This window comes from Leopardus geoffroyi, chromosome C3 (genome assembly GCF_018350155.1).
Source record: "Leopardus geoffroyi isolate Oge1 chromosome C3, O.geoffroyi_Oge1_pat1.0, whole genome shotgun sequence".
In the NCBI taxonomy this organism is placed as follows: Eukaryota; Metazoa; Chordata; class Mammalia; order Carnivora; family Felidae; genus Leopardus; species Leopardus geoffroyi.
The window spans coordinates 123381628-123406915 of record NC_059338.1 but is presented as its reverse complement, the minus strand read 5'-3'; the positions used below and the strand labels follow the sequence as shown (position 1 = coordinate 123406915).

General features: G+C 36.4%; 1 protein-coding gene and 1 long non-coding RNA gene across 3 annotated transcripts in view; both read left to right on the top strand.

Moving 5' to 3' along the window:
- LOC123585971 overlaps positions 1-25288 on the top strand; it is a 318427-nt gene that overhangs the window by 182608 nt on the left and 110531 nt on the right. The window lies entirely within an intron of this gene.
- LOC123585969 (60S ribosomal protein L23a-like) lies at positions 1346-3123 on the top strand. Its single transcript, XM_045454741.1, has one exon. It carries the CDS (start codon positions 2622-2624, stop codon positions 3027-3029), a length of 408 nt encoding a protein of 135 aa, XP_045310697.1. The 5' UTR covers positions 1346-2621; the 3' UTR covers positions 3030-3123.

Here is a 25288-nt window from a genome sequence, read left to right as displayed (position 1 = left end):
AAAAAAAAAAAAAAAAAAAAACCTAATCCCACCTGAACAAATTGAAAACTATCTCATGTTATTTATTTATGGTCTACTTTAGACCTTTTGAAGTCTGTTTTGATGCACATTTCATAAAAATCATGGAATTACTAATATGTTGTTATATTTTGTTATTACATTCTTCCATAACCATCATAGTATTCAGCTAAGAATAATAGACTTTTTCATCTATATCTCATGTCTCTCTTTCAATTACATGTGATTTGGCAATATGGAAACAAGAGAACCTATCATCAATATGAAATACTCATTTAAAAAATATCTATCTGAGCTCAGTAGTAATAAGACAGTAAAATATAAGTTGGAAATGGTAATTTCTTCAAAAGTTTGTTAGCATTGTACTTTAAGATGATATGCCTGGTTTTGTTTACTATTGTCTATATGGTTTGAACTTGAATTTTAGATGTTAGATTGATGTGAAGCTTGATCTAACGGCACGTATGTGAATTTGAGGGAGTTTGCCTTACAATCGACACCTTGGAAATCGTGTTTTATGGTCTAAAGCAGTGAAAGGCATCTCTAGGTCTTGGTACACAGTTGAATTATTTACCTGTAAGTGATAGCGCTGGTGGTCAAATGAGCAGTCTCACGACTTGTCAACTAACAACCTAAGCTTGCTTTTAATGTCTTATACAATTCATATGTGTAGGTAGCACTTATGGCAGTTACTTTTTTTATTTAATATTTTTCTGTTAATTACTGTTAACTTCTTGTTGTTAATAGAGGAGGAAAAAAACTAATTTTTGCTTGCCAATGAAAAATCTGTTTTTTTTTCTCAATATTAAACCATCAGTGTGTCTAAAGTAGGAGAGTTTTACTAAAGAAATCCCTCTTTAATCAGTGCAATCTGGCCCCTCCTTGAAACAACAGAAAAGTAAAAGTAAAAAAGGATTGAATTTTTCAGTTGATTCAGTTGATTCAATTCAAATGAGCAACACATTTACACAGGATTTTATCCACAAGTCAGACTAAATCATGATCAGCTCTACTATTTAAATGGGACAATAGTTTCTTGCAAACTGGGAAATTACTCAGGGAAGGATAAATAGAATAGAGGTTCCTCCCATCTGACCCTCTGCCAGTTTTCATGTTTATTCTTACTTCTTTATACTTGCACAGTCTAACACATTTATTCTTCCCACAGGAGTTACTCTGATATGCATTAGACATTAATATGCACATTTGAATGAGGAGTCAGGTTCCAAGTTATAATAAAAACCACTTGTAAAGAATTTTCTCCTGAATTCAAATCTTTAAAACAGCCACAACAGATTAAATTATTTTTTAAGGAAGGTAAGTTGTGCTATATTACTTCTTTTTAAATGTTCAAAATTTACTTTATTAGTTATTTTATAGTATGTCCTTAATGAATTCATTCATATCAGACCAAGGGGAATGAAACCCATCACTGAGAAGGCTCTCTAATGAGCCATACAGAGCCGAAATAACTACATATGCATTTCACAAATGGACCATTAATTGGAAAAAGAACCAAAGTGTGAAGATATAATCCTATAGGATGGAACTTAAATGGTAATATATTTTAAGGCTTTAGAACTTTAGATCCACTTGTGTGGAGGAAAAGGTGAATGTGAGACAAAGTTTGCTTTTCTGTCTATCTGAGGTGAAGCTTTTCATTAAACCATTGTGGTTAGTCTGACTTTGAGAAAGAAATGATTTTGAGAATTTTGCTAATTTAACAAGAACTCCTGCCTTGACCTAATATGTTTTCTTTTTCTGGTTATTTAAGTACCACGTCCTGTCACCCTTGTGGCTTACTCGGGGGTTACTAGTGCTGCCAGGCTACTTAAGGTGTAACCTACTGACCTTAAGAGAAACAAGGACATTTTGATACTGCTGTGCCCACAGAACAAACCTCGTGAGGTTTCCCATGGATGCCCAGATAATTTATCCTCCACAGGCCCAAGGGGCAGGGCAAAGCTGGAAGGGGGCATGAAATCAGGCCATGCTGGCACCGGCCCCCAGCGGCTTCCACTGGCTCTGGAAGGAATAGCCTGGCCTGGGTGAGCAACCACCTCTTCTCAGCCAGTGAACCCTTTCATATGTCCACGCTGACATCCCAGGTGCTTCCACACCCACTGGTGCTTTTGTCTCCAGTCCCCAGTGGGTTTGCCGCTTGCTGTGCTCAAGAAAGCCCTCAACAAACAGATGACCCACCGGAGGGGGGCCCACACTGGTCCCCTTTTGTAACACATTTCAGACAAACACGATCTCTCCCTGCTTTGTGAAAACAAAACAAAAACCAAAAATGAAATTAAAAAAACCCACAAAACCTAGATGCGTATGTGAGTGAAAAGGGGAGCTATTAATATTTATAGTTGGAGCACAGGCATAAACCTAGTCTGTCCTGGACACTGGGATATATGGTTGTATTAGGGTTCTCCAGGGCTCTTTATTTTATATCTGCATATGTATAGTATGTAGTATATACAAGGAGATTTCTGATAAGAAATTGGCTCATGAGATTATAGAAGCTAGCAAATCCAAAATCTGTAAAGCCCATTCCAGTCCAAAGGCTGGAAGCCTCCATAAAACCAGGAAGAGTGGCTTTCATAAAGATGGTGCGGAAAGCAAAGAAGGAAGCCCCTGCCCCTCCCAAAGCTGAAGCCAAAGCAAAGGCCTTGAAGGCCAAGAAAGCAGTCCTGGAAGGCATCCACAGTCACACAAAAAAAGATCTTCCTGTCACCTACATTCCTTCAGAGACACTGTATCTAAGAAGGCATCCCAGATATTCGGGACGTGCCCCCAGGAGAAATAAGCTTGACCACTATGGCATCATCAAATTCCCCCTGACTACTGAGTCAGCCGTGAAGAAAATAGAAGACAACAACACTCTTGTGTTCATTGTGGATGTCAAGGACAACAAGCACCAGATCAAACAGGCCGTGAAGAAGCTCTATGACATTGACATGGCCAAGGTCAACACTCTGATCAAGCCCCATGGAGGAAAGAAGGCATATGTTTGACTGGCTCCTGACTGTGATGCTTTGGATGTTGCCAACAAAATTGGGATCATCTAAACTGTGTCCAGCTGGCTAAATCTAAATATAAATTTTTTCACCAAAAAACAACAACAACAACAACAACAACAACCCACAAACACCCCCCCACACACACACATACACACATACAAAACCCAATAAAACACCATGAAGAGCTAAGGTCCCAGTTTGAAGGTTGTCAGGCAGAAATCTCTCATACTCTGGGAGGGCCAGCCTTTTGTTCTATTGAAACCTTCAACTGATTGGATGAGTTCAACTGCTTTACTTAGTCTAACAATTTAAATGTGAATCTCCTCCAAAACCACCCTCACAGAAACATCCAGAAAAAAGTATAACCAAATATCTGGGCCTTCCATGGTTTAGCCAAGTTGACACATAAAACTAATTGGAGTAGCCATCCAACTTCTTTTAAAGCGGCAGGTAATTTGCTGTCTCATGTTGAGCCTCTGGCCACAGCGATTCACACAGTATTTTCTTTTACCTTTACTGCAACAATGAATCCAGTCTCTCCTTATTGTATACTTGCTCTTAGTTTGTGTCAGAAATTCTCTGGCTCCAGCCCCTTCATATTTATTTATCTTTCTTCTAGGTATTTAATTTTATCGTGTCATTTTAAGACATTGATTTATAAACTATGCTCTGTGGAGGGATGTGGTGTGGGGTAGGCAAATGGAAGAATGTAGGCAACAGGTGGGTTATCAGGCACCACTGTCGCTTCAACAGAGTTGAAGCTCTGTTTTTGTTGCTTCCCGGTAAGCTTTTATCTGAGGACAGATTAGTTGGTTAAACTGTATTTGAAAATCACTACATATTTTCCTTAATGAGTCCATGAAACTGCTGAAATTGTATGTAATAATTTCTTTGTGAGGTTGTGTTTTTCTGAGGAGAGGGTGCACAAATTTCTCATTTATTTACAAAGGTCTGTAACTCACAACAAATTAATCACCCATTGGTTAAATGTTATGCATGTTATCTTATATTTTCAAAAGTAGATATGATTTAGAAATTACATATGAGGATGCTGAGAATATTGATATTTAATAAATCATGTCCTATGTTTCTATTGGCTCAGTAACAAAATGATACTGAAATGATGCAAAGATTCATTTGCACCAGAAAACAAAAGAGGAAAAAAAAAGCCTTTCCAATGCACATTTAACTGTAGACATTACTGCCTTCTTGGTGGGGTGGCATGTTTGATACATGGAGACAAACGTATCTTCCTTCTCAACACTCTTCTCTGAAACTTGGCTAAGTAGAAAAATATCATTGAGGCAGATCAAGTTTAAACAGAAAAAAAATTTCTGTTTTCTATTGTTCCATAGCAAACACTCTCAACACTTACTGGCTTAAAATAACAGCATTTATTATTTTTTATGATTCTTTTGGTTGACTGGCTGGCTCATTACTCCACATAGTGTCAGCTGGGAACGTGGCCAGGCTATCTTTGCCCTCCATGTGGTATCTTATCCTTCAGAGAATGTATTTCCATGTGTCCTCTCCCTTCAGGAGAACAGAATGGAGACTGAGTTCCAAGAAGATGAGTCCCAGTGTACAATTGCTTGTCAACCTTCTGTTCACATCATGCATGTTGATGCATGGCCAAAGTTCATGTGCAAGCCCAGAATCAATATGGGAGAGAACCATCCCAAGCTTCAATCCTGGGAGCATGATTCATTAGGAGCCACCAGTGTAATTTCTAACACAGAAAGGAATTTGAAAAAATTTGTTTGTACAAAGAAGGCTGGTAGCTCATGGTCAGAGATGAAATCTGTTATTAGAAATTAAAAAACTATGTCATTTTGAACACCCCAAATTTAGGTAATGTATCCATACATATAATTAGAAAATTCATCCCTTAAAAACCTTCAATATTAAAATAGGAAGAAAGAAAATGAAATCATTAAGTGTCCTATTTGAAATATTTTTTAAGTGCACAGAGTAACTATTAAGGAAAACATAGGCATAAATAATAAGGCAAAAGGGAGAATTTAACAGTTTGAAAAACCATCACAAAAATGATAGGTTAATATGAAAAGTTGCTTCCTTGGAAAGTCTAATGAAATAAAGCTCTCATAATTAAAAATCAAGTAAAATAGAGAAAACACATACATAATATAATGAAAATTTGAATTAAAGGTTAATTCTAGGCTTACTAATATATTATCCTATTCTGAAATCCATTACCAATTCTATAAAGAAATACAAATTTGGGGTGCCTAGGTGGCTCAATCGGTTAAGTGTCCAACTCTTGGTTTTGGCTCAGATCATTATCTCTGTTTGTGGGTTCAAGCCCTGCATCCAGCTCTGCGCTGTCACTGCAGAGCCTGCTTGGGATTCTCTCTCTCTCTCTCTCTCTCTCTCTCTCCCCCTCTTCCTCCTAGCTCTCTCCCACTTGTACTCCCTCTCTCTCAAAATACATAAACTTGAAAAAAAATAAATACAAATTTGAAGTTACAATATTTGAAAGAATGGTGCAAAATTAACATTATTTATAGATAACTTGATTTGTAATCCAGATAACTTGAGATAACTCAAAAATATTAAGATTAGCAAATTAAATATGTTTAAAATGCATATAAAAATAAGGAACTCTGTTATTTATCAGCAATGATTACAATATATTGTAGAGAACAGTTTTCATACACATTAGTAGCAAAACTTTACCCAGGAATATATTAGCTCATTGCCTGGTCCATGAAAGTCTCTCAAAAATATTTTCTGGATGTTCAGGGGATGCATAGCTGGCTCAGTCGATGGAGCATGCAACTCTTGATCTCAGGCTCATGAGTTTTAGCCCCATGTATTGGGCATGGAGCCTACTTAATTAAAAAAAAGAAAAAAAAATTCTGGGTGTTCATAGACTAATAAAAATGAACCAGAAGAGTGTAGAACCTATGTGAACAGCCAATACACTTTACTTGAGACAGAATAAACGGTGTTGATTAAATAAATGTATACCATATTCCAGGATGGGAACTGTGAATATTGTGAAGATGCTAATTTTATCCTATTAATTTAAATGTTTACTTCAGTTCCATTATGTGACTTCAAAACAGTTTTTGGAACTTAAAGTCATACAAAAGTGTGATGGAAGAACAAAAAAGGGGGTAATGGTATTCGTTTCTGTTTTAAAAACAAGAGTGAGATATGCAGACACTACTGAAGACTTGAATTTAAAACAAAGCCGTGATAACCAAAATGGCATGTGATTGGCACTAAATTAGTTAGATTAATAAATCTGAATAAAAATGTTAAGAACAGACTTTGATGTAATCAGAATATGAAATACGTTAAATTTTCAAACCAGTAGAAAAATTCATTTATTTAAATACTGATGCTGGAAGCCTAACTTAAAATTTTTTTTATGTCTTTATTTTATTTTGAGAGACGGAGTGCAAGTTGGGGGAGGGGCAGAGAGAGAGGGAGACACAAAATCCAAAGCAGGCTCCAGGCTCTGAGCTGCAGCACAGACCCTGACACGGGGCTCAAACCCACAGACTGTGAGATCATGACCTGAACTGAAGTCAGATGCTTAACCGACTGAGCCACCCAGGTGCCCCATGGAAGCATTATTAATAATAAAAATAAGAACTCTATGCCAAATTATAAACCATAATAAGTAAAAACAATGGCAATTGACATATTTGCCTACATAAAACTAAAAATTTTTGTATGTAAACATATTATGAATAAAAGTTAAAAAATGTAAGTTTCAGTTAGGCAGGATGATAAATTCTAGAGATCTGCTGTACAATATCGTGCCTGTAATTAACAGCACTATATTTACACCTTAAAAGTTTGTTAAATTTGTCATGTTAAGTGTCCTTACTACAATGAAAAACAACTTGGGGCACCTGGATGGCTCAGTCAGTTGAGTGTCTGACTCTTGATTTCTGCTCAGATCATGATCTCAGGGTCGTGAGATCAAGCTGCATGTTGGGTTTAGCACAGAGCATGGAGCCTGCTTGGGATTTTCTCTCTCTCTCTCTCTCTCTCTCTCTCTCTCTCTGCCCCTCCTCTGCTTATTCTCTCTCTCTGTCTCAAAATAAATAAACTTAAAAAAAACCTTGATGAGGTATTTTCCAGAAATTTTTTTCTTCAAAAATCCCTTGAAAGTGAAAATTCTTATTAAATAAAGAGCCTTTACAAAAATAATGAAAGAATGAGCAATAAATACATAAATAACAGAACTGATTAGGACACGAACCAACAAAAGAATACAAAATAAAAAAAAAAAAAGAATGGGAGTTATTTAACCTCACAATTGATTAAAGAAAATAAAAATCTATGTATTTTGTATTTTAAAATTTGAAAAATGAAAGAAAAATGATAGCCAGTGTTGTCAATAGTTCAGGTAAATGGGACTTATGCATTATAGAGGAGGGTAAAAGTAACATGACATATGTAGAATACATGTGTAGAATAATTTGGTAATTTGTATCAAAATACTTTAAATGAAAATATCTTTGATCTCAAATTTTGTCTCCTAAAATTGTCCCTAAGTAAATAATGATGGATGTGAATTAGAGCATTAATGTTTTATTGCAAACATAAAAAAAATATGAACAACTGCATTTACAGCCAAAGAATATTATTAAAGCACCTTAAATCTGTATGATGGGAATACTTGTAGGCATTAATAACACATAGCGAAAGAATATATACTTCATGACAGACAATAATAATATTCAGGGTGATTAATATTATGTGAATGAGTAGTTTATAAAATATTAAGCATAGTGTGGGGCACCTGGGTGGCTCAGTCGGTTGAGTGTCCGACTTCAGCTCAGGTCATGATCTCACACTCCGTGAGTTCGAGCCCCGCGTCGGGCTCTGTGCTGTCAGCTCAGAGCCTGGAGCCTGTTTCAGATTCTGTGTCTCCCTCTCTCTCTGTCCCTCCCCTGCTCATGCTCTGTCTCTCTCTGTTTCAAAAATTAATAAAAACATTAAAAAATATTAAGCATAGTGTAATCCCAGTGGAAAAAAATCTTGGGAAATACATGCTGAAATATTAGTATTTCTTATTTCTTACATATGGCATTATGAGTAATTTTTATTTCTTTTTTGTAGTGATTTTCTGTATTTTTCAAAGTTTCTTAATGATGGTTTTGTTTTTGTAATCAGAAGGAAGCTATTCAAAGTCAATATTATAGACAAAAGTTGATAAAAACAAGAACTGTCCTTTTGCTTCCATACACTTATGTGAGTGCATAGTTGTGCACATGTATACACACACACACACACACACACACACACACACACACACACACACCTCCCAGGGTACAGATGTCTTTGTTTTGTAGTATCAGTTCTTTCAGCATTAACTGTGAAGTGATCGGCTTCCAGAACTACAGCATCTGTAGCAAATGTGGAATATTTGGACAATTTTTAGCTTGCATTCCCCAACTCCATGAGCCATGGAAGACATTTGGGACTACTTGGTGAAGAGAGATTTGGTCTGCTATGGGCAAATCTGTTATCTGAGGGTTTTTCTTAATACCCAGATCTGACCAGTATTCAGAATTCTATTGGCTTAAAGATTTGTTTTGCACACTGTCCCTTCAGTTACTCCCTGAGGAGTTCTCTATCGTCAATTGTATAAGATTTACTATTTCATGTAAGTCAAGAAGAAAGTATTGCTATCCTGTCTAATATTTACTTATTCTTCCTCTCGCCCGGTTCTTTTGTTTCTTCTTTCCTTTCTCCTTCCCTCTCTCTTTCCATTCTTTGGTTCTTTCCTTCCTTTTTCTCTCCCTTGCTCTCCACTCCTTCTCTCCCCAAGTATATGTGAAGTGTAACATTTAGTGTTGACCAGTGATAAAGCACATCTCTTAACGTGCCTTCAGTTAGCTCACCAACACTTGAGGGGATTTAGAGAGTTTTGTGTTTTCAGAAATTTTATGAAATAATACCTTGCAAAGATTAAATTGAATAATTCTCACAGGATTTAGTGAGAAAGATAGTGAAAAGTTTAAATAGTTTGAAAGAATCCTTAAATAGGAGCCAGGCAACTTACCTCATTATATGGCAACACTATTACTGTGGAGCAAAATCTCTGGGTGTGATGATCAATTTGCAAAACATATCCTAGCAAGTTGGAATCTCTTTTCTCCAATATCCTGCCATAGAGTGAATGTCTGTGTTCCCCTAAATTTGTATGTTGAAACCTAATCCCCAATGTGACGGTATGAGGAGGCAGGGCCTTTGGGAGGTGACTAGCCCTTATGAATAGGTGTTAATTTCCTTATAAAAGAGATTCTAGAGGGATTTCTCTCCCCTTCTGTCATGTGATGTTACAGTAAAAAGATAGCCATCTTTGAGGAGGTAGGCTCTCACAAGACACCAAATCTACCAGTGCCTTGATCTTGGACTTCCCAGCCTCCAGAACTGTCAGAAATAAATTTCTGTTGTTTATAAGCTACCCAGTCTGTAGAGTGGTTTGTTATAGCAGCTCAAATGGACTAACATATACCCCCTGAAAATGTTTTCCATCATACCCTGACCCAGAATAAATATTTCTTCTTCCCAGTCACTATTAGGCATGTATAGGAGCATCTCTCAGCCCCAATTCTCAACAGCTGCAAATTGTTTTTTTCATTCTCACTATGTTCTCAAATGTCATCCTTCACAGAACATCCAGTTTTCCTAGGGTGGTTAGAGACGTAGATGTGAACTTTGCCTTCTTTTTCTCTGCTCCCCACCATTAATCTCTTTTACCTACTTTTGATTTCTAAAGACTCGAGGTGTGTATATATCAGCTTGAGAGTTGGGATGAAAAAGGTGAAACAAGATTTTAATTTGTGTATGCGAATTTCCCCCTAGGGATTAAAAAAAAAGAGTCAAGGCCATCCTACTGTTCAAAGTTCAGATAGTACATACACTCATGAATTAAAGATAACATAATGTTGGTAGACAGGATTCAGATAGAAGAATGTTCTGATTTATTAAACTTGTCTTTCTAAGTAAGATAAAGTAGTTGAGCTAATCGACAATATAAGTCTCTTCTTTTTGAGTCTCAGAAGGAAATAATTCTCTGTAAGAGCCTTAGGAGAGAGAGAACTATAAAAACAGGTTCCACTCTGATGGGCAGACACTGGGAGAGGGACTGTATAATTTTGTACGTTGGCTGAGGCTAATTCAAATAGTGTTAATTGTTCCTCTGCCTCTAGTCAAGGTGGTGCCCTGAGACTCAACACAATTCCACTGGGTCTTCACCCAGAATTGAGAGTGTTAGAAGCTGAACTGTTTCAGGAGAAACAATGATCTTTGCTTTAGCTGTGTACTGCATCCATCCCAGCATACTTTGGAGCCAGGGGTAGGAAAGTAGAAAAGGGGACAGGTGCTGGTATCACTTCTACGTATTACTTTTTGTCAATGCTTACTATAAATTAACTTTTGCTACCAAAGGGTGCTTTATTTAATTGTGCGGGTGGACCAGGGAGAGTTAACTTGATATGTAGAACAATGTCAATAGATTAAATTTCTTATGATTCTTATTTTGTCCTTCTGAGCCTTCCTTCACTCTCGTTCACCTCAGCATCCATGAAATCCAGGAAGAGATTTCATTCTGAAGTTCAAAAAGAGGGTGTTTGCATCTATCCTTTGCCATATAAGCATTGCTGTTGTTTGCTGAATTGTTTAAAGTTTACATCCCTTTGATCATGGGATAAATGTTGTTTGGCAAGCTAGATCACTGGGTTTTAGGGGAAGTTTTGGGAGGTAGAAGGAAAAAAGGGGAGAACTTCCTTTCCCAGTCTTGAATGCTTGTGGGAAGAGACAGATGAAAGAGACAAAGTAGCATGTGATGTAGTCAAATGCAGGGGTCTCTCTTTCTGTTCTTCAGAATTCAACCTAGAGTGGTAGTATGTCAGATAAATAAGAATATCACCAAGTACAGAGGGGGCAGGTGTTCTTCATGCCCTTGCTTGCAACTCTGGGATGAATTTAGATTTGCACTTGGCAGACTGACCCATGCCACATCACTGAAAACATAGTTAGGGAGACCCAAAAGCACTGGTCTAGCAGCATGGCTCTTCAGTCATGGCCATAGGATGGACTGTCTGTGCCAGGAAGGAGTAGGATCAAAGTCAGGCCTTAGAACTATCTTTAGTACCAGTAGGAGGTAAGATGAGGCCCTCAGGACCTGAACCGTGAGCAGAAACATGGGTGCAAGCAAAGAAGAGTGTACCAAAGTTTATAAGGGATCAGTTTTTGTATTGGAGACTAAAGGAGCTTTATAGCAGTTTGCTAAGGAATCTGCATTCCAGAATTGTAGACTGTCCTCCTCTACCTCTGGTCTGGGGCATGTGAACAATGCAACTGTCTTAAGGAGAGAAGCAACTGGAGGAGTTTTTTGCAAGACTAAGCATTTTTATCTAAGAGACTGAATATATTTCAAAGGGCTATTTTTTGATAACAGACTAAACTTTAGGTTAGATTGGGTATTTACTTACATAAACAATGGGGGACACTGGAGGAAGACTAGATAAGTTATAGACAGAATTAACAAACTGTACGTAAAAAGTTTGTTACATAACATACAAACTTTTAGTTCTTTAGGTTACAGTATGAATAAAAATTGACAACTGTTCTTTAGATGTAAATTCTTGAAGTTAGCCTGCAGATGTCATTCTGCAAGGTTGTCTACTTTCCCTTTCAATTTTCAAAAAGATTAAATTCTGATTAAAGGTGAGACAGTTCAAGCAATTAAACCATCTTCTCCTTTGTTCTTCCACCTTGTTCCTCTGTCTTTTCCTACACCTCAAACCGTCTTCCCCAACTCTCCCATGCGGCTTCTCCTTCTAATGTTTTCAGCACTAAGTTATGGGAAACCCAGGCTTTCAAGATCACAAAGCTTGGCTTGACAAAATTCCATTTAATAAATGTCGTCTACCATAAACCTGCTATGCTCGTATCTTTTATCATTGTTAAAACTTGGGTGCATGTGTTCACATCTGCATTTCTGTATCTGAATCTGGAATTCACCTTTAAAAAAAAAGCCTTTTTTAAGACAAGTGGTAAGAAATTGCCTATGCCTATCTGAAGTTGTAAAGAATCTCGTGATTGTATTTATTTTTAATTTATTATTATTGTTATTTTTATTTGAGAGAGAGTGTGCATGATGTGGGGAGAAGATCTGGGTTGGGGAGAGAGAGAGAGAGAGAGAGAGAGAGAGAGAGAGAGAGAGAGAGAGGGAATCTTAAGCAGGCTCTGTGCTGAGTGTTAGCCTGACATGGGCCTCGATCCCACAACCCTGGAGGCATTACCTGAGCCAAAATCAAGAGCCGAACACTCAACCAACTGAGCCATCCAGGCGCCCCAAGACTCTCCTGATTTTAAAATTTATTTTAAAATTGTTAGGTGAATTCCTAGAAACTAAATTTCTGGATCGAAAGCACAGTGAAAGCATTGCTTTGGATACGTTTTATTTATTTGTACTTATTTATTCAATAAGTGTTATATGCAGGGGACTATGCTCAGGACAGGATAGCGAGATAAAAGGCACAATTCTCATCCTCAATGAGAGAATAATCTTGAATCAAATAATATGACAAGTAAAATACAGCATGAAAAATGATGAAATAGAAGTAAGAACAGGATACAACAGAAGCATAGAGAAGTTGAATCTAACTGGAGAGTCATAAGGAAGTGATTAGATTATGAATTAGTTGAAAAATGAAGATGAGCACGGAAAACCTTTCAAGTGGAGAGCATCATCTGCAAAGGCCAGGAAGAGTGGGTCCCATTGGGAGATTGTCTCTAGTCTGGTGTGGCTGGAGCATGGAGTCCTGAGGGAAAACAGTGAGGGAAGAAGGCAGAATTCAAGAGGACTGTAGTCAGTACTACTGATAGCATGAGTTGAAGTTGTTTTTTTAATAAAGTCGTAATTAACCTGTTTGAAGGGAGAAAGGGAAAAGTTATAGAGGGAGAGACTGAGGATACTAGAAAACCATTAAATTATGTGATGGATTTTAGTATGTTTGCCATTCTGTTTCTGTTTCATCACCTCTTAAATTTTAAATATTTCCTTTTGAAAGTCCATGTAATAAATATTCATTCCTCTGGCTCACATTTAGGATGCAGCTTGCAAAAAGAAGTCTATGGTTCTCCCTTTCGTATCCCATCCCTTGAGGCTCCGCGTGTGAGGTGGTAATGCCAATTGCTGTGTTTCTTTCTGACCGGATGTTCTCTGTGTTCATATTGATCGTACAGGGACCCGATTGTGCTGATGTGAAGGTTGGGACTGGTGAAATTATTAGGTCTCTTTTCACTAAAAATAGAGCACCCGCGGTCATCCCAAAGGAGTAATTGGCTTGCAATAGCAACTTATTCATGTTATAGGCACTTCTTTCCAGTTTTGTCTAAAGAAATTGTGCTTCCTATGGCAAGTTCTGTATAAAATGCATTGCATTTCAGGTTAATGCTATTGATCATCAGGGAAGACAGAAAAATTGAGAGTGTGTGCCAAATAATCTTCCATAATAGTAGGCTTGCGTTCTCTTCATTTGACCTTTGATTGCTTAGAAGTTATGGGCTGTGGTACGCTGGAACAGTGTGCAACGCCCTGGATCTTCCAAGTCTTAGCATCTGCTTGAGGCTTAATGACTCACATCACTCTTGGCAACGGTGCTTTGGACTTACAGCAGCCGTGCGGGTTCATGTGGATGATGGAAACAGTTTTCTACCTCTGTGGTAGTAAATGGTCTTAAGTGAACTTTGTTCAAAGAACTTTTTCGTATAAAACCAGTCACACTGTTTTTCGCCTTGTATACCATCTCCACTGCAAAAAATAGTATTGCCAGTTAGAGATATAAAATTACTTATCACACATGACTGGCATAACCTGTAACATTAAAATTGAAGAAAAAGACTTTTTAAAAAATCACTTTCTATCCTTGCTGTGTAGTTTTATTGTTTGCTCTGTTTTTGTGCTTGATACTCACTTTTGGGGATTTATATTACCCAGGTAATATGCTTTAGGAATTATTAAACTGCCTAATAGACTAAATGTCTTAGTGTCATTTTTATATTTTTTGACTTTTAGGAATTTAGAATTCTAATGAGGGATTTCTGTCCTAATTTACTCTAAGAATAAGTAAAACTATTCAACTTTTGAATTTTAAAGAATACTTACTTAAGAAATGAAATATTGCAATAAGAATAAATCTTTACTTTTATGTTAAAACTAATTCTTTTGTGGGGCGCCTGTGTGGCTCAGTTGGTTAAGCATCCAACTTCGGCTCAGGTCATCGCGGTTTGTGAGTCCAAGCCCTGCATTGGGCTCTGGGCTGACAGCTCAGAGCCTGGAGCCTGCTTTAGCTTCAATGTCTCCCTCTCTCTGCCCCTCCCCTGCTCACACACTTTGTCTCCTTCAAATATAAACACTAAAAATTTTTTAAATTAATTTATTTGTTAAATTCATGTATGTGTGCATACATATTTGTATATCTGTATTTAAAACAGGCTGTGATGGTGACATGCCTGAAATTTTACAGAAAGAATCAGGAGTTAGGAGGAAACACTTGAACCTATGGGAAATTTCACTTTGCGAAACTTTGATGAAACTAAGCAGACCATGAGCTCATTGAAAATGATAAAGTTAGAACTAAATTGCTCTAAAAGGATCATGTTAAAGATCTAGGAGCATTGCAGGGATATTGTTTAGACATGTTTCAAGAGCTGATTCTGATTACCTTCTTTATGAGGAAAATATTTAGATTTCTGTACACTCTTCTCTTTTAAGATCTATTAAAATTAACATCAATTGGAAAACTTATTCTAATTATTGAGTGCCTCTCATATGCAAAGTACCATGGTAGATGTTCTGAGTAATATTTATTCTTTCATTTCACAGATATATATTGAGTATTTTCTGTTGTGAGTCACTGGAAGCTTTCTGTAGGGTAAAAACTAAATCCCTTCCATTTATTAGGAAGGAAAGCCATTCTGCCTATGGTAAACTGGGATGATTGATGGGAGAGTGAAATAAAACTGAAGCCAGGGAGACTGATTTGGCAGTTATTCAATAGCCAAAAAATGGACTACAAAGAACTTAGACCAAGGTAGTGGGAATGTGAATAAAAATAAAGAATGGACTGAGAAACATTTTTTTAAAGTTGACTAATTGAGTGTTTGTATGTGGGATAGGCAAAAGAAAGAAATGACAGACGATTCAAGAATTTTAGTTTGTTTAAAAAAAAAAGGTGGGGGATGCTGGGTGGTTCAGTCGGTTAAGCGTCCAACTCTTGATTTCAGCTAAGGTCATGATCTCATTTAAATGAGTTTGAGTCCCACATTAGGTTCTGAGCTGACAGTGCAGAGCCTGCTTGGGAGTCTCTTTCCCTTTCTGTCTGTGGCCCACCCCCACATGCTCTCTCCCTCTCTCTCTAAAAATAAATAAATAAGCTTAAAAAAAATTTTTAGTTTGTGTCATTAAACAAACAGTGAAACTGCTAGAATTGATAAAGCCAGAGGGGCAGTGGTCAGTAGAGAAAGACCAAGGCTTTGATTCTGAAAGAGTACGCAGATAATGGTAGAGATTTCCATCTGACGGTATTGATTACCGTTTGGGGCTATACAGAGGAATGGGTAAAGTGATGCAATGGCCAGGGGATCATGTAGATGGATGGATGAAGATATAGGACAGGAAAACTGAAGCTTTCCTCTCACTGTGGGGATTGATATAAATGAGTCATGAGTTAAACATTCTGTATTCAAGAACTTCTGTATCATAACTGTCGTTACATTGTGGTAAATATCTGGGACCATGGTGATGTGTTCAAGGTTTAGTACTTCACACACACATAAATGTACATATACAAATAATCACATGGATTGGGCATGAGTGATGAACCTTTCATCTTAGTTTTCTATGATTTATTTTGGTACCTACTTATATCCTTGGACAAGCGTGATACAATTGCAGGGGTGAAGTGAAGGTTTATCCTACATAGGAGGCAAAGTTTGTACTTATCCCAGAGTTTAAATTGAGCACATCTCCTTTCTGAGCTCCTTGAGCTTACCTAGTAAAAATGGATCTATAAGAAAAAATGCAACTTTGTAATACGTTATTTATTTATTTATTTATTTATTTATTTATTTATTTTTGAGAGTGGAACAAATGGAATTGTCTAAGTAGAGACTAAGTACTTAGAGAGATTGGGAAGACTTGGAGGGAAAAGGATGGGAGGAATGTGTGCCTTTATATTAATTTATTCAGAGGTGGGAGATGGGTGCTTACCCAAGACATCATTGCTCAGTGCCATCTCAGCTGTGTTCATTTTGGTCACAGTCTCATCCAGGCTTAGCACATAGAGCCCCATCCTCATTCTGGTAGTGATCTTACTAGGTTCATCACATTCCATTGATTCCCTAAAGTGCCCTAATCTCCTCTTCAACAAGATCTAATGGATGAACTGCAGGTAAACAGTTGGAAAGGGAAATGGAAAATGGGGCAAAATGAAGAAGAGCAATCCATTGGGAACAAGGGTGAGATCTGGCAATGAAAATCTAGCAAAAGCAGAAGAGAAGAGAAGCTCTTGCAGCAAGCACCCAAAGTATCTATCACTGGATAGAAGGGTCTTTAAATACTAACCTGGCACTTAGGAAAAATACCCTTATATTAGTAGGTGATTAGTGTATGGAGCAGACTACAGAGGAGGAATTTAGGAACAGTAGCTAAGCTAGAAAGACAGAGCCATACAAACTAGAATGTAAGAAATGGAGCCATACAAACTAGAATGATGCTTAGGAACAGGAAGAAACACAATTATCAGAACTGAGATCCTGCATTAGGGTTATTTTAAGAACAAGGATGATGCTTCTGACTCCCAGAAAATGAAGCTAGAGTTAGCTAAGGACTATTTCTCAGTAGAGGTTTTGGTTTCTGATATGGGAGTGAGGGGGGATATGGAAGCTGAGGACAGTGTGGATCTAATGTTAGCCTTTTTGCAAATTTTGAAGCAGCCATTAATTATAGACCCAATATCTGTGTCTCCTATATATGTGCATAAAATGCTACAGAAAATATTGGAAGTTTCAGAATGAGTTAATAAAGTTTGAATGGAGGGAAATTCTAATCAAGGTTTAGGAAATTTCAGATAAATTTCTTCTGGCAGCCATATATGTGTAAGCCCTGTAACTCCAGAACTCCATTTCAGCTTTCCTTCTTTGTGAGGACACCACCCTTTCAGTAATAATGAAGACATTTCAATCATGGATATTTGTAGCTGAGTTTTCATTTTCTTTATATTTGTCTTCCCCTCATCGAGTCAAGCATGATATAAAATAGTCTGAGAGTAGAAATCTTGTGGCCAGCAAACAGCACAACCACTATCCACATAGAGGTTTGTGCCATCAGGATAACGATGCCCTCCCTGGCAGGTGAGAATCTGAGGAGTTAGCTGTTAAGTCACATCATAGGAATTTCATTTAGTCCCTGCCTAAAATCTGACCACTCCTGCTCTTTTGTAGCACACTACCATTTACAGAGGAATGGAAAGGTTCTTGGTGGCTGTGAACTTAACCTACTATCAGAATAGGCTACTTTCATCACATACTCGTTTTGATTTTTAGAGAGTGCTTGGAGCCTGGCTACCAAGAGTTATTTCTGGTCAAGCCCAAGTAAGTGTTGTATGGGTTGAAAAGAGGGAAAATCTAGAGAAGACCAAAGTTGATTAGAATTATGCAGATTCTTTGCGTGACGTGGACATTTAAATGAGAACAGTTCGATGGACTGGTTTGAATCATTTGGTGAAAAATGTGAGTCCTATGAAAAAGAAACTGAGGAAAAGTGGCCCTTCTTCTAGTATGATTTGTCTCTAAGCCAAAAAAAACCCCATCTTTCTAGTAACAAAACTCACTCTCTTATATTATATGTCTTATACTGGTATTGTACCTACTAAGTCAAATGGTAAGGACTTTGAAAGCAAAGGAAGAGTACCAATAACCAAAAGAATAATTACTAAAATTCGTTTTTAAATTTTCATACAGAGGAAAATTATTCTTTTGGTTTACAATTCTTTGAGTTTTGAAAAAATTATATCAAGATAGTAACAGTTCCCTCCCCAAACTCCTTCATGCTGCCCCTTTGTAGTCAAACTTACCCTCAACCAGGTAACAACTGATCTGCTGTTTAGCTTTCTATATAAATAGGCACTACGCTGTGTAACCTCTTTGAATCTGGCTTCTTTCACTTAGCATAATGCATTTGAAATTCATCCATATTGTCGAATGTATCAATAGCTTTTTCCTTTCTATTCCTGAGTAGTACTCCACTGTATGGAGTTTATTTATTCACAAGGTGGAGGACATTTGGATAGTGTGGTAGGCAGGATTTGGGGTCCCCTGATCTTTGTTCCCTCGTATTATGCTGGTAAATATGTTATATTACATGATAAAAGGGAATTATGTTTGTAGATGGAATCAGGACTGTAGATTGCAGATGGAATTAAGGTTGATAATTAGCTGACATTGAAATAAGATTATCCCTGTGAGTCCAGTGTAATCACAGATCCTTAAAGGTTACTGAGGAAGGCAGAAGCGAGTCAAATAGATGCAGTGTGAGAAGAATTTGACTTCTTGTTGTTGGCTTTGAAGATAGAGGAAGGGAGATATGAGCTAAGGCATGGGATAGTCTCTAGAAGCTGGTAATGGCCCTCAGCTAATAACCAACAAAAACCAAGAATCTCAGTCCTACAACTGCAATGAATTGAATTCTTCCAACAACTTAAATGTATAAGGAAATATATTTTCCTCAGAACCTCCAGAAAGGAAGTTAGCTTTATCAACACCTTGATTTCAGCGTTGTGAGATTCTAAGCAGAAACTAAGCTGAATCTGCTTCACTTCTGACCTATGGAAACTGAGATAATAAATTTGTGTTGCTTAAACAGCTACTTTTGTTGTAATTAGTTATGACAATAATGGAAAATAATATAGGGAGTTTCTAGTTTGGGACAATTATGAAAAAAGATGTTATAAAACTTAAATGTATATGTTTTTATTTAAACCTGAGTGTTCATTTACCTTGGGAAAATACCTAGGAGTGTCACAATCAATTCTCATTATTTGTGGTAGTAATGTTCTCTATAAAGTCACCTTCAACATTGAATTAGCAAATAATGAGATATTGCTCCTAGGACAAATGCAGAGTTACGTTCCTGCAAGCCTCTGGCCACAATAACATTTTTGTCAACTGATCAATACATAACCTTGTTATATGTGTGTTAAAAACACCTTATTTAATATATATTGTTGATTCATTAACCTTGAACTCAGAGCCAACAGCATTGTAACTCATGGCTAAATGAAACTGATCTAACATATGTATTTTTTCTATAAGGCACATCATAGCCTTCTCGTGTGTTTGGAAATACTAAACAGCAACAAAGGATTACATACTTGGATGCCATTTTAAACAAAATTAACAACAAAAAGCACAAAATTAAAAAAAAGCGCCCACCGAAAAAAAACCAATCAAACAAAAAACCACACAACTAAATAAACCAAGAAAAGAACATTTATTTACAATTATGAGAGTGAAAACAAGAATCCAGAGCACTGCCTTGTTCATTCTCAACTGGGAACATGAATGTTGAGTTAGTCAAATTTTTCATTGTTCTGCACATGCCATTGAATGACTGCAAAAGCCTCTCAAGTATTGATTTAGGGTTATAAATAAACTTCAGCAAGTGGTAAAGTTCACAAATACAGATGTGAATAATGAGGATTGATTGTATTATCAGAGCATGTGGTGAGTGTATGTTTACCTTTATAAGAAAATGCCAAACTATTTTCCGAAGTCACTGTACCATTTTGTACTCTCACTAGCAATGTATGAGAATTCTAGTTGCCCACTCCCTCACAGTAATTACTATATTGTCAGCTTTTCTGACATTAGCTATTCCAAGAGATATGTAGTGGTATCTATATGTAGTGGTATCTCACTGAGATTGTAATTTACATTTCCATAATAACTGATGATTCTGAGCATCTTTTCATCTACTTATTTGGCATTCCTATATCTTCTTTGGTGAAGATATTGTTGTTCAAATATTTTGCTCATTTATTAAAAATTGGGTTGTTTGAGGGGTGCACGCCTGGCTCACTCAATGGAGTGTGTAACTCTTGATCTTGGGGTTGTTGGTTCAAGCCCCATGTTTGGTGTAGAAGTTACTTAAAAAGTAAAATAAAAAAATCTCTTAAAAAATTGGGTTGTTTGATTTCCCATTATTGAATTTGAGAATTTTTCCTATATTCTGGATGTAAATCCTTTGTGATATGTGTGACTTGCAAATTTTTCTTCCTAGTTTATGGCTTGTCTCTTCACTCTCTTAAGAGTATGTTTGGCAGAGCAAATGTTTTAGGTTTTAACAAAGTCTAATTTATTAACGTTTTCTTTTATGGGTCATGCTTTTAGTGTTGGATCTAAAATCTTTTTGTCTAACATAAAATAATGCAGATTTTCTCTTATGCTTTCTTCTAGAAATTGTATAGTTTTACAGTTTACATGTAGGTCTATGATTCATTTTGAATTAATTTTTGTGAAGGGTATAAGATATAAATTGAAATGTAGATAGATAAAATATCCAATTGTTTCAGAGCAATGCATTGAAAGACTATCATTTCTCAGTAGAATTGCTCTTACATCTTTGTAAAATATAAATTAAGCATGTATGTATTGATCTAATTTTGGACTTTATTCCATTGACCTGGGTGTCACTGTTTTCTCCAGAACCACAGTATTTAATTAGTGTAGCTTTTTTTTTCTTTGAGAGAGAAAGCATGAGCAGGGGAGGGGCAGAAAAAGAGGGGGACAGACACAGGATCTGAAGCAGGCTCTGCGCTGACAGCAGCGACCAATGTGGAGCTTCATCTCATGAACCATGAGATCATGACCTGAGCCAAAATCAAGAGTTGGACACTTAACCAACTGAACCACCCAGGAACCCCCTAGATGATCAGTCATGTTGAGCGTCTTTTCATGTGTCTGTTAACCATCTGTGTGTCTTCTGTGGAAAAAATGTTCATTTAGATTATCTGCCCATTTTTAAATCAGATTGTGGTTTTTTTTGGTGTTGAGTTATATAAGTTCTTTATATATTTTAGATATTAGCTTGTCATCAGATGTATTATTTGCAAATATCTCCTGTTCATTAGGTTGCCTTTTTGTTTTGTTGATTGTTTCTTTTGCTGCGCAAAAGCTTTTTATTTTGTTAGATTTTTGCTTTTGTCTCCCTTGCCTTAGGAGACATATTCAGAAAAATGTTGCCATAATCCATGTCAGAGAAATTACTGTCGTTTTCTTTCTCAGATTTTCATGGTTTCGGGTTTCACACTTAGATATTTAATCCATCTTGAATTTGTTCTTGTGTGTGGTGTTGGAAAGTGGTCTAGTTTCAATCTTTTACATGTAGCTGTCCAGTTTTCCAGCATCATATATTGAAGAGACTATCTTCAATAAATTGTATATTCTTGCCTCTTTTGTTGTAGATTAGTTGACCAAGAGTGGTTTCTTTTGTGTTCCATTGCTTTATGTGTCTATTTTGGGGCCAGTACCATACTGTTTTGATTACCACTACTGCTTTGTAGTGTGTCTTGAAATCTTGAGTTGTGATACCTCCAGCTTTGTTCTTTCGCTTAATTAATTTAGGTTCCCTTTGATTTCTTTTATCAGTGCTTTGTGTTTTTAGCATGCATATCCTGAACATATTTTGCTAAATTTATAGGTATATATATTTCATTGTTTAGTGTTATTATAAATAATATTGCTTTTTAAACTTCAATTCTAATTTTTATTGCTAGCATATTGAAAAATGATTGAATTTTCATATTGACTCTGTAATTTGTGACTTTAAAAAAATTTTTTTTAATGTTTATTTATTTTTGAGAGAGAGACAGAGAGAGAGAGAAAGAGAGAGTGTGAGCAGGAAGTGGCAGAGAGAGAGGGAGACACAGAATCCAAAGCAGGCTCCAGACTCTGAGCTGGCAGCACAGAGCCCGATGTGGGGCTTGAATCCACAAGTTGTGAAATCATGACCTGAGCCAAAGTCAGACACTTAACTGACTAGCCATCCAGGCGCCCCTGTAATTTGTGACTTTGGAACTCTCTGATAATTCTACCTGTTTTTAGATTCCATAAAGACTTCCTAAGTAGAAAATCATGCAGTTTGTAAATAGTGGTAGGATTATCTCTTCCATTCTCATCTGTATGCCTATTTCTTTTCACTCCTTATTGGTGTGATGCTGAATAGGATCAAGTGATCATCCTTGCTTTTCCACAGTTTGGGGGAAAATATTCAATTTTTTGCCATTAATTATGATGTTTCCTCTAAATGTTTTAGAAAAAATGCTATTTATTGGGTTTTTTACTATGAATGGATATGGAGCTTTCTAAAATGCTTTTTCTGCATCTTTTTACAAGATCATACGGTTTTTCTTTTTTAATATGTTTATATGATGAATTATACCGATTGATTTTTGAATGTTGCAGAACCGTCTTGAATTTCCAGGATACAATCACTTCGTTCTAACATATCATCTTTTTATGTATTTCTGTGTTTAATTTGTTGTATTTTGTTGATAATTTTTGTGTCTACATTTGTGAGGATATTGGTCTGTAGTTTCTTTTCTAATAATGTTATTGTCTGCTTTTAGTATTGATGTAATGCTGATCTCACAAAATGAGATGGAAAGTGATCTGTCTTCATTTTGGGGGGAAGATCTTGTGTATAATTGGTATTATTTCTTCCTTAAATGTTTGGAAGAACTCACTATGGAAACCATTTGGGCCTAGATTTGTCTTTGTTAAAATGTGAGAATAATGTTTAAAACATGTAACTGAGTACCTATTATGTATCTGAAATATTGATTACTTTCTCACACACATTCTCAATTTCAGTAAATACAACAAGTTTTAACCTAAGTTAGCATGAGGTATTTGATTCAAACTAGACACTACTTTGTTAGTATTCTTGATATTTCAGTGAGGATGCTGAAAACATCTGGTAGAAAAGTTAGATTTGTAGTTAAAGATGAGATAAGCTTGTGACCTTAGATTAAGTCATATGACTCATTTTGAGTTCAGGTTTTCTTATCTCAAAAAAATGGGTATAGTGCATCACAAAAATGTTACATCAGCTAAAGTATTCTGAATTTATGACTAACTTATAAGTGACCTAATTGGTGAGATTTTAATGAAATATAAACACTTTTCATCCAGCTAAAAAAATATCAAAGTTTTAAGTTATGTAACTCTGAGAGAAATAACTAGTTATTCATCAAAACTTGTGTTTGCTTTCTGGGTACATAGTAAAGATTTTATTTCTCAGTCTCCATTGGAGATATTTGTGGCTTTGTGACTAAATTTGAGCCAGTGTAATGTGAGAGGAGGTATTGAATGCCATTTCCAGTCCTGGTTCCTAAGGACCCCTTGTGCGCAGTCAGTGTTTCATTCCCCTTCAGGCTAGTGGGCATGGACACAGTCAGTGGTGACCTTAAAGATTGCAGAGCTGCTGGGGTGCCTGGGTGGCTCAGTCGGTTAACTGTCTGACTTTGGCTCAGGTCCTGATCTCACAGTTCATGAGTTCGAGTCCTGCATCGGGCTCTGTGCTAACAGCTTGGAGCCTGGATCCTGCTTTGGATTCTGTGTCTCCCTCTCTCTCTGCCCCTCTCCCACTCATGCTCTCTCTCTCTCTCTCTCTCTCTCTCTCCTTGAAAAATGAATAAAAATATTAAAAAAAAAAAAAAAGAAAAAGATTGCAGAGCTGCTGTGAACCTGGATCTCTGAATTAATACATGGATACAAGTACCCTGCCAGTACATTTGCCTTTCCAGTAATGGTGTGTGAAAAACAAAATAATCTAAAGTATTTGGATCACTTGGAGATACATTTGTTAAGAACAGCTAATTCATATAGTTTGATAGTACTATAATTTTTTTATTGGGAAAATGAATATTCACATTTGAGCAATCCCAAATGGAACAGAAGTATCCAGTTTCAGAGTGGGCACAATTTATGATGAAAACCTATGAATCAAAGGTAAAAAAGAAAAATAACTTTTAAGAGATTGTTAATCAGGTGAAAAATTCTAGGGGAGGATATTTGTCATTGTGTTTGGTTGTTTGTTTAAAGATAGGCTTGATAATCCAAGTAAGGCTCCAGAATAGGACATTCCAAACAACAATGAAATTTAGTTTATGTAGTTAGAAACTTTACCCAGCACATTTATAAGTGTGTCAGACACAGTGTGTAAGCAATGTTGATCTAGGAATTGCTAAGTGACTACCAGAGAAGCTAAGGGATTTCTACGTACTTAAAAGCAATAGGCACTATCAGGCATTTATTTGGCTCACTAATAATTTCTGTAATTCTACTTTAATATTGAAAAATGTTTGCACACGTTTAAACAGAGCTCAACAGTACTTAAGAAATAACCAACAATTAAAATGCGAAGAGATAATAGATTCATGTGCTTTCGGTGTGATGGAAGATTGTTTAGATTTCAAGGTTTATTTTGTCCTGCCAACAGTGTTATTAATCATTGTTTCTCATTTCCTTTCACTGCTGGGATTTGACAAGGATTTTATTTCACCTTGAAAAACTGCACATAGTGGAGAGTTTCTTCACTTTATTCCTGCAGTCTTAACATACCCTACTGAGTAAAGGTAAATTGCTTTTTATTCTGTATTCTGTTATGTTTTTGAAAAATGGTTTTCAAATAACAGATTTGATTCCTCTCTTGGTACTGAAAGATCATAAACAAATACGTTTTTATGTTATTTTTCTTTAGTAAGCTTTATGATTTTATCCTCAGCAACTGGACTAATTCAATAAGCAGCAGACCATAAGGCAGTAAATGGATACACTATTAATTTTTATTGCTAAAGTTTCTTTTATGTACTATTTGATCTAAAGATGTTATTCACATTTTTATGGTGATCCTGGCAGACTTTAAAAATCTAACTCTATAATTCCTGTTGATATTCCTGGACATTTTTAACTCAGCAGCCCAAGGAATGGTAACAATTCATATCTCACCAGCAAATTCATTAAGTGAAAACCTTGAATGAGAAAGGGAAAGCAAAACAAGTAGGTCGTAGTTTAGGTGTCCAATCAATAGATCACAACTGGGAAGGTTTAACTGCAGTCAGTACTAATATCAGTACACTACAAGAACTTGTTGAATGGTTTATTCTCTTCTTTGTTTACCCTCAAAATGA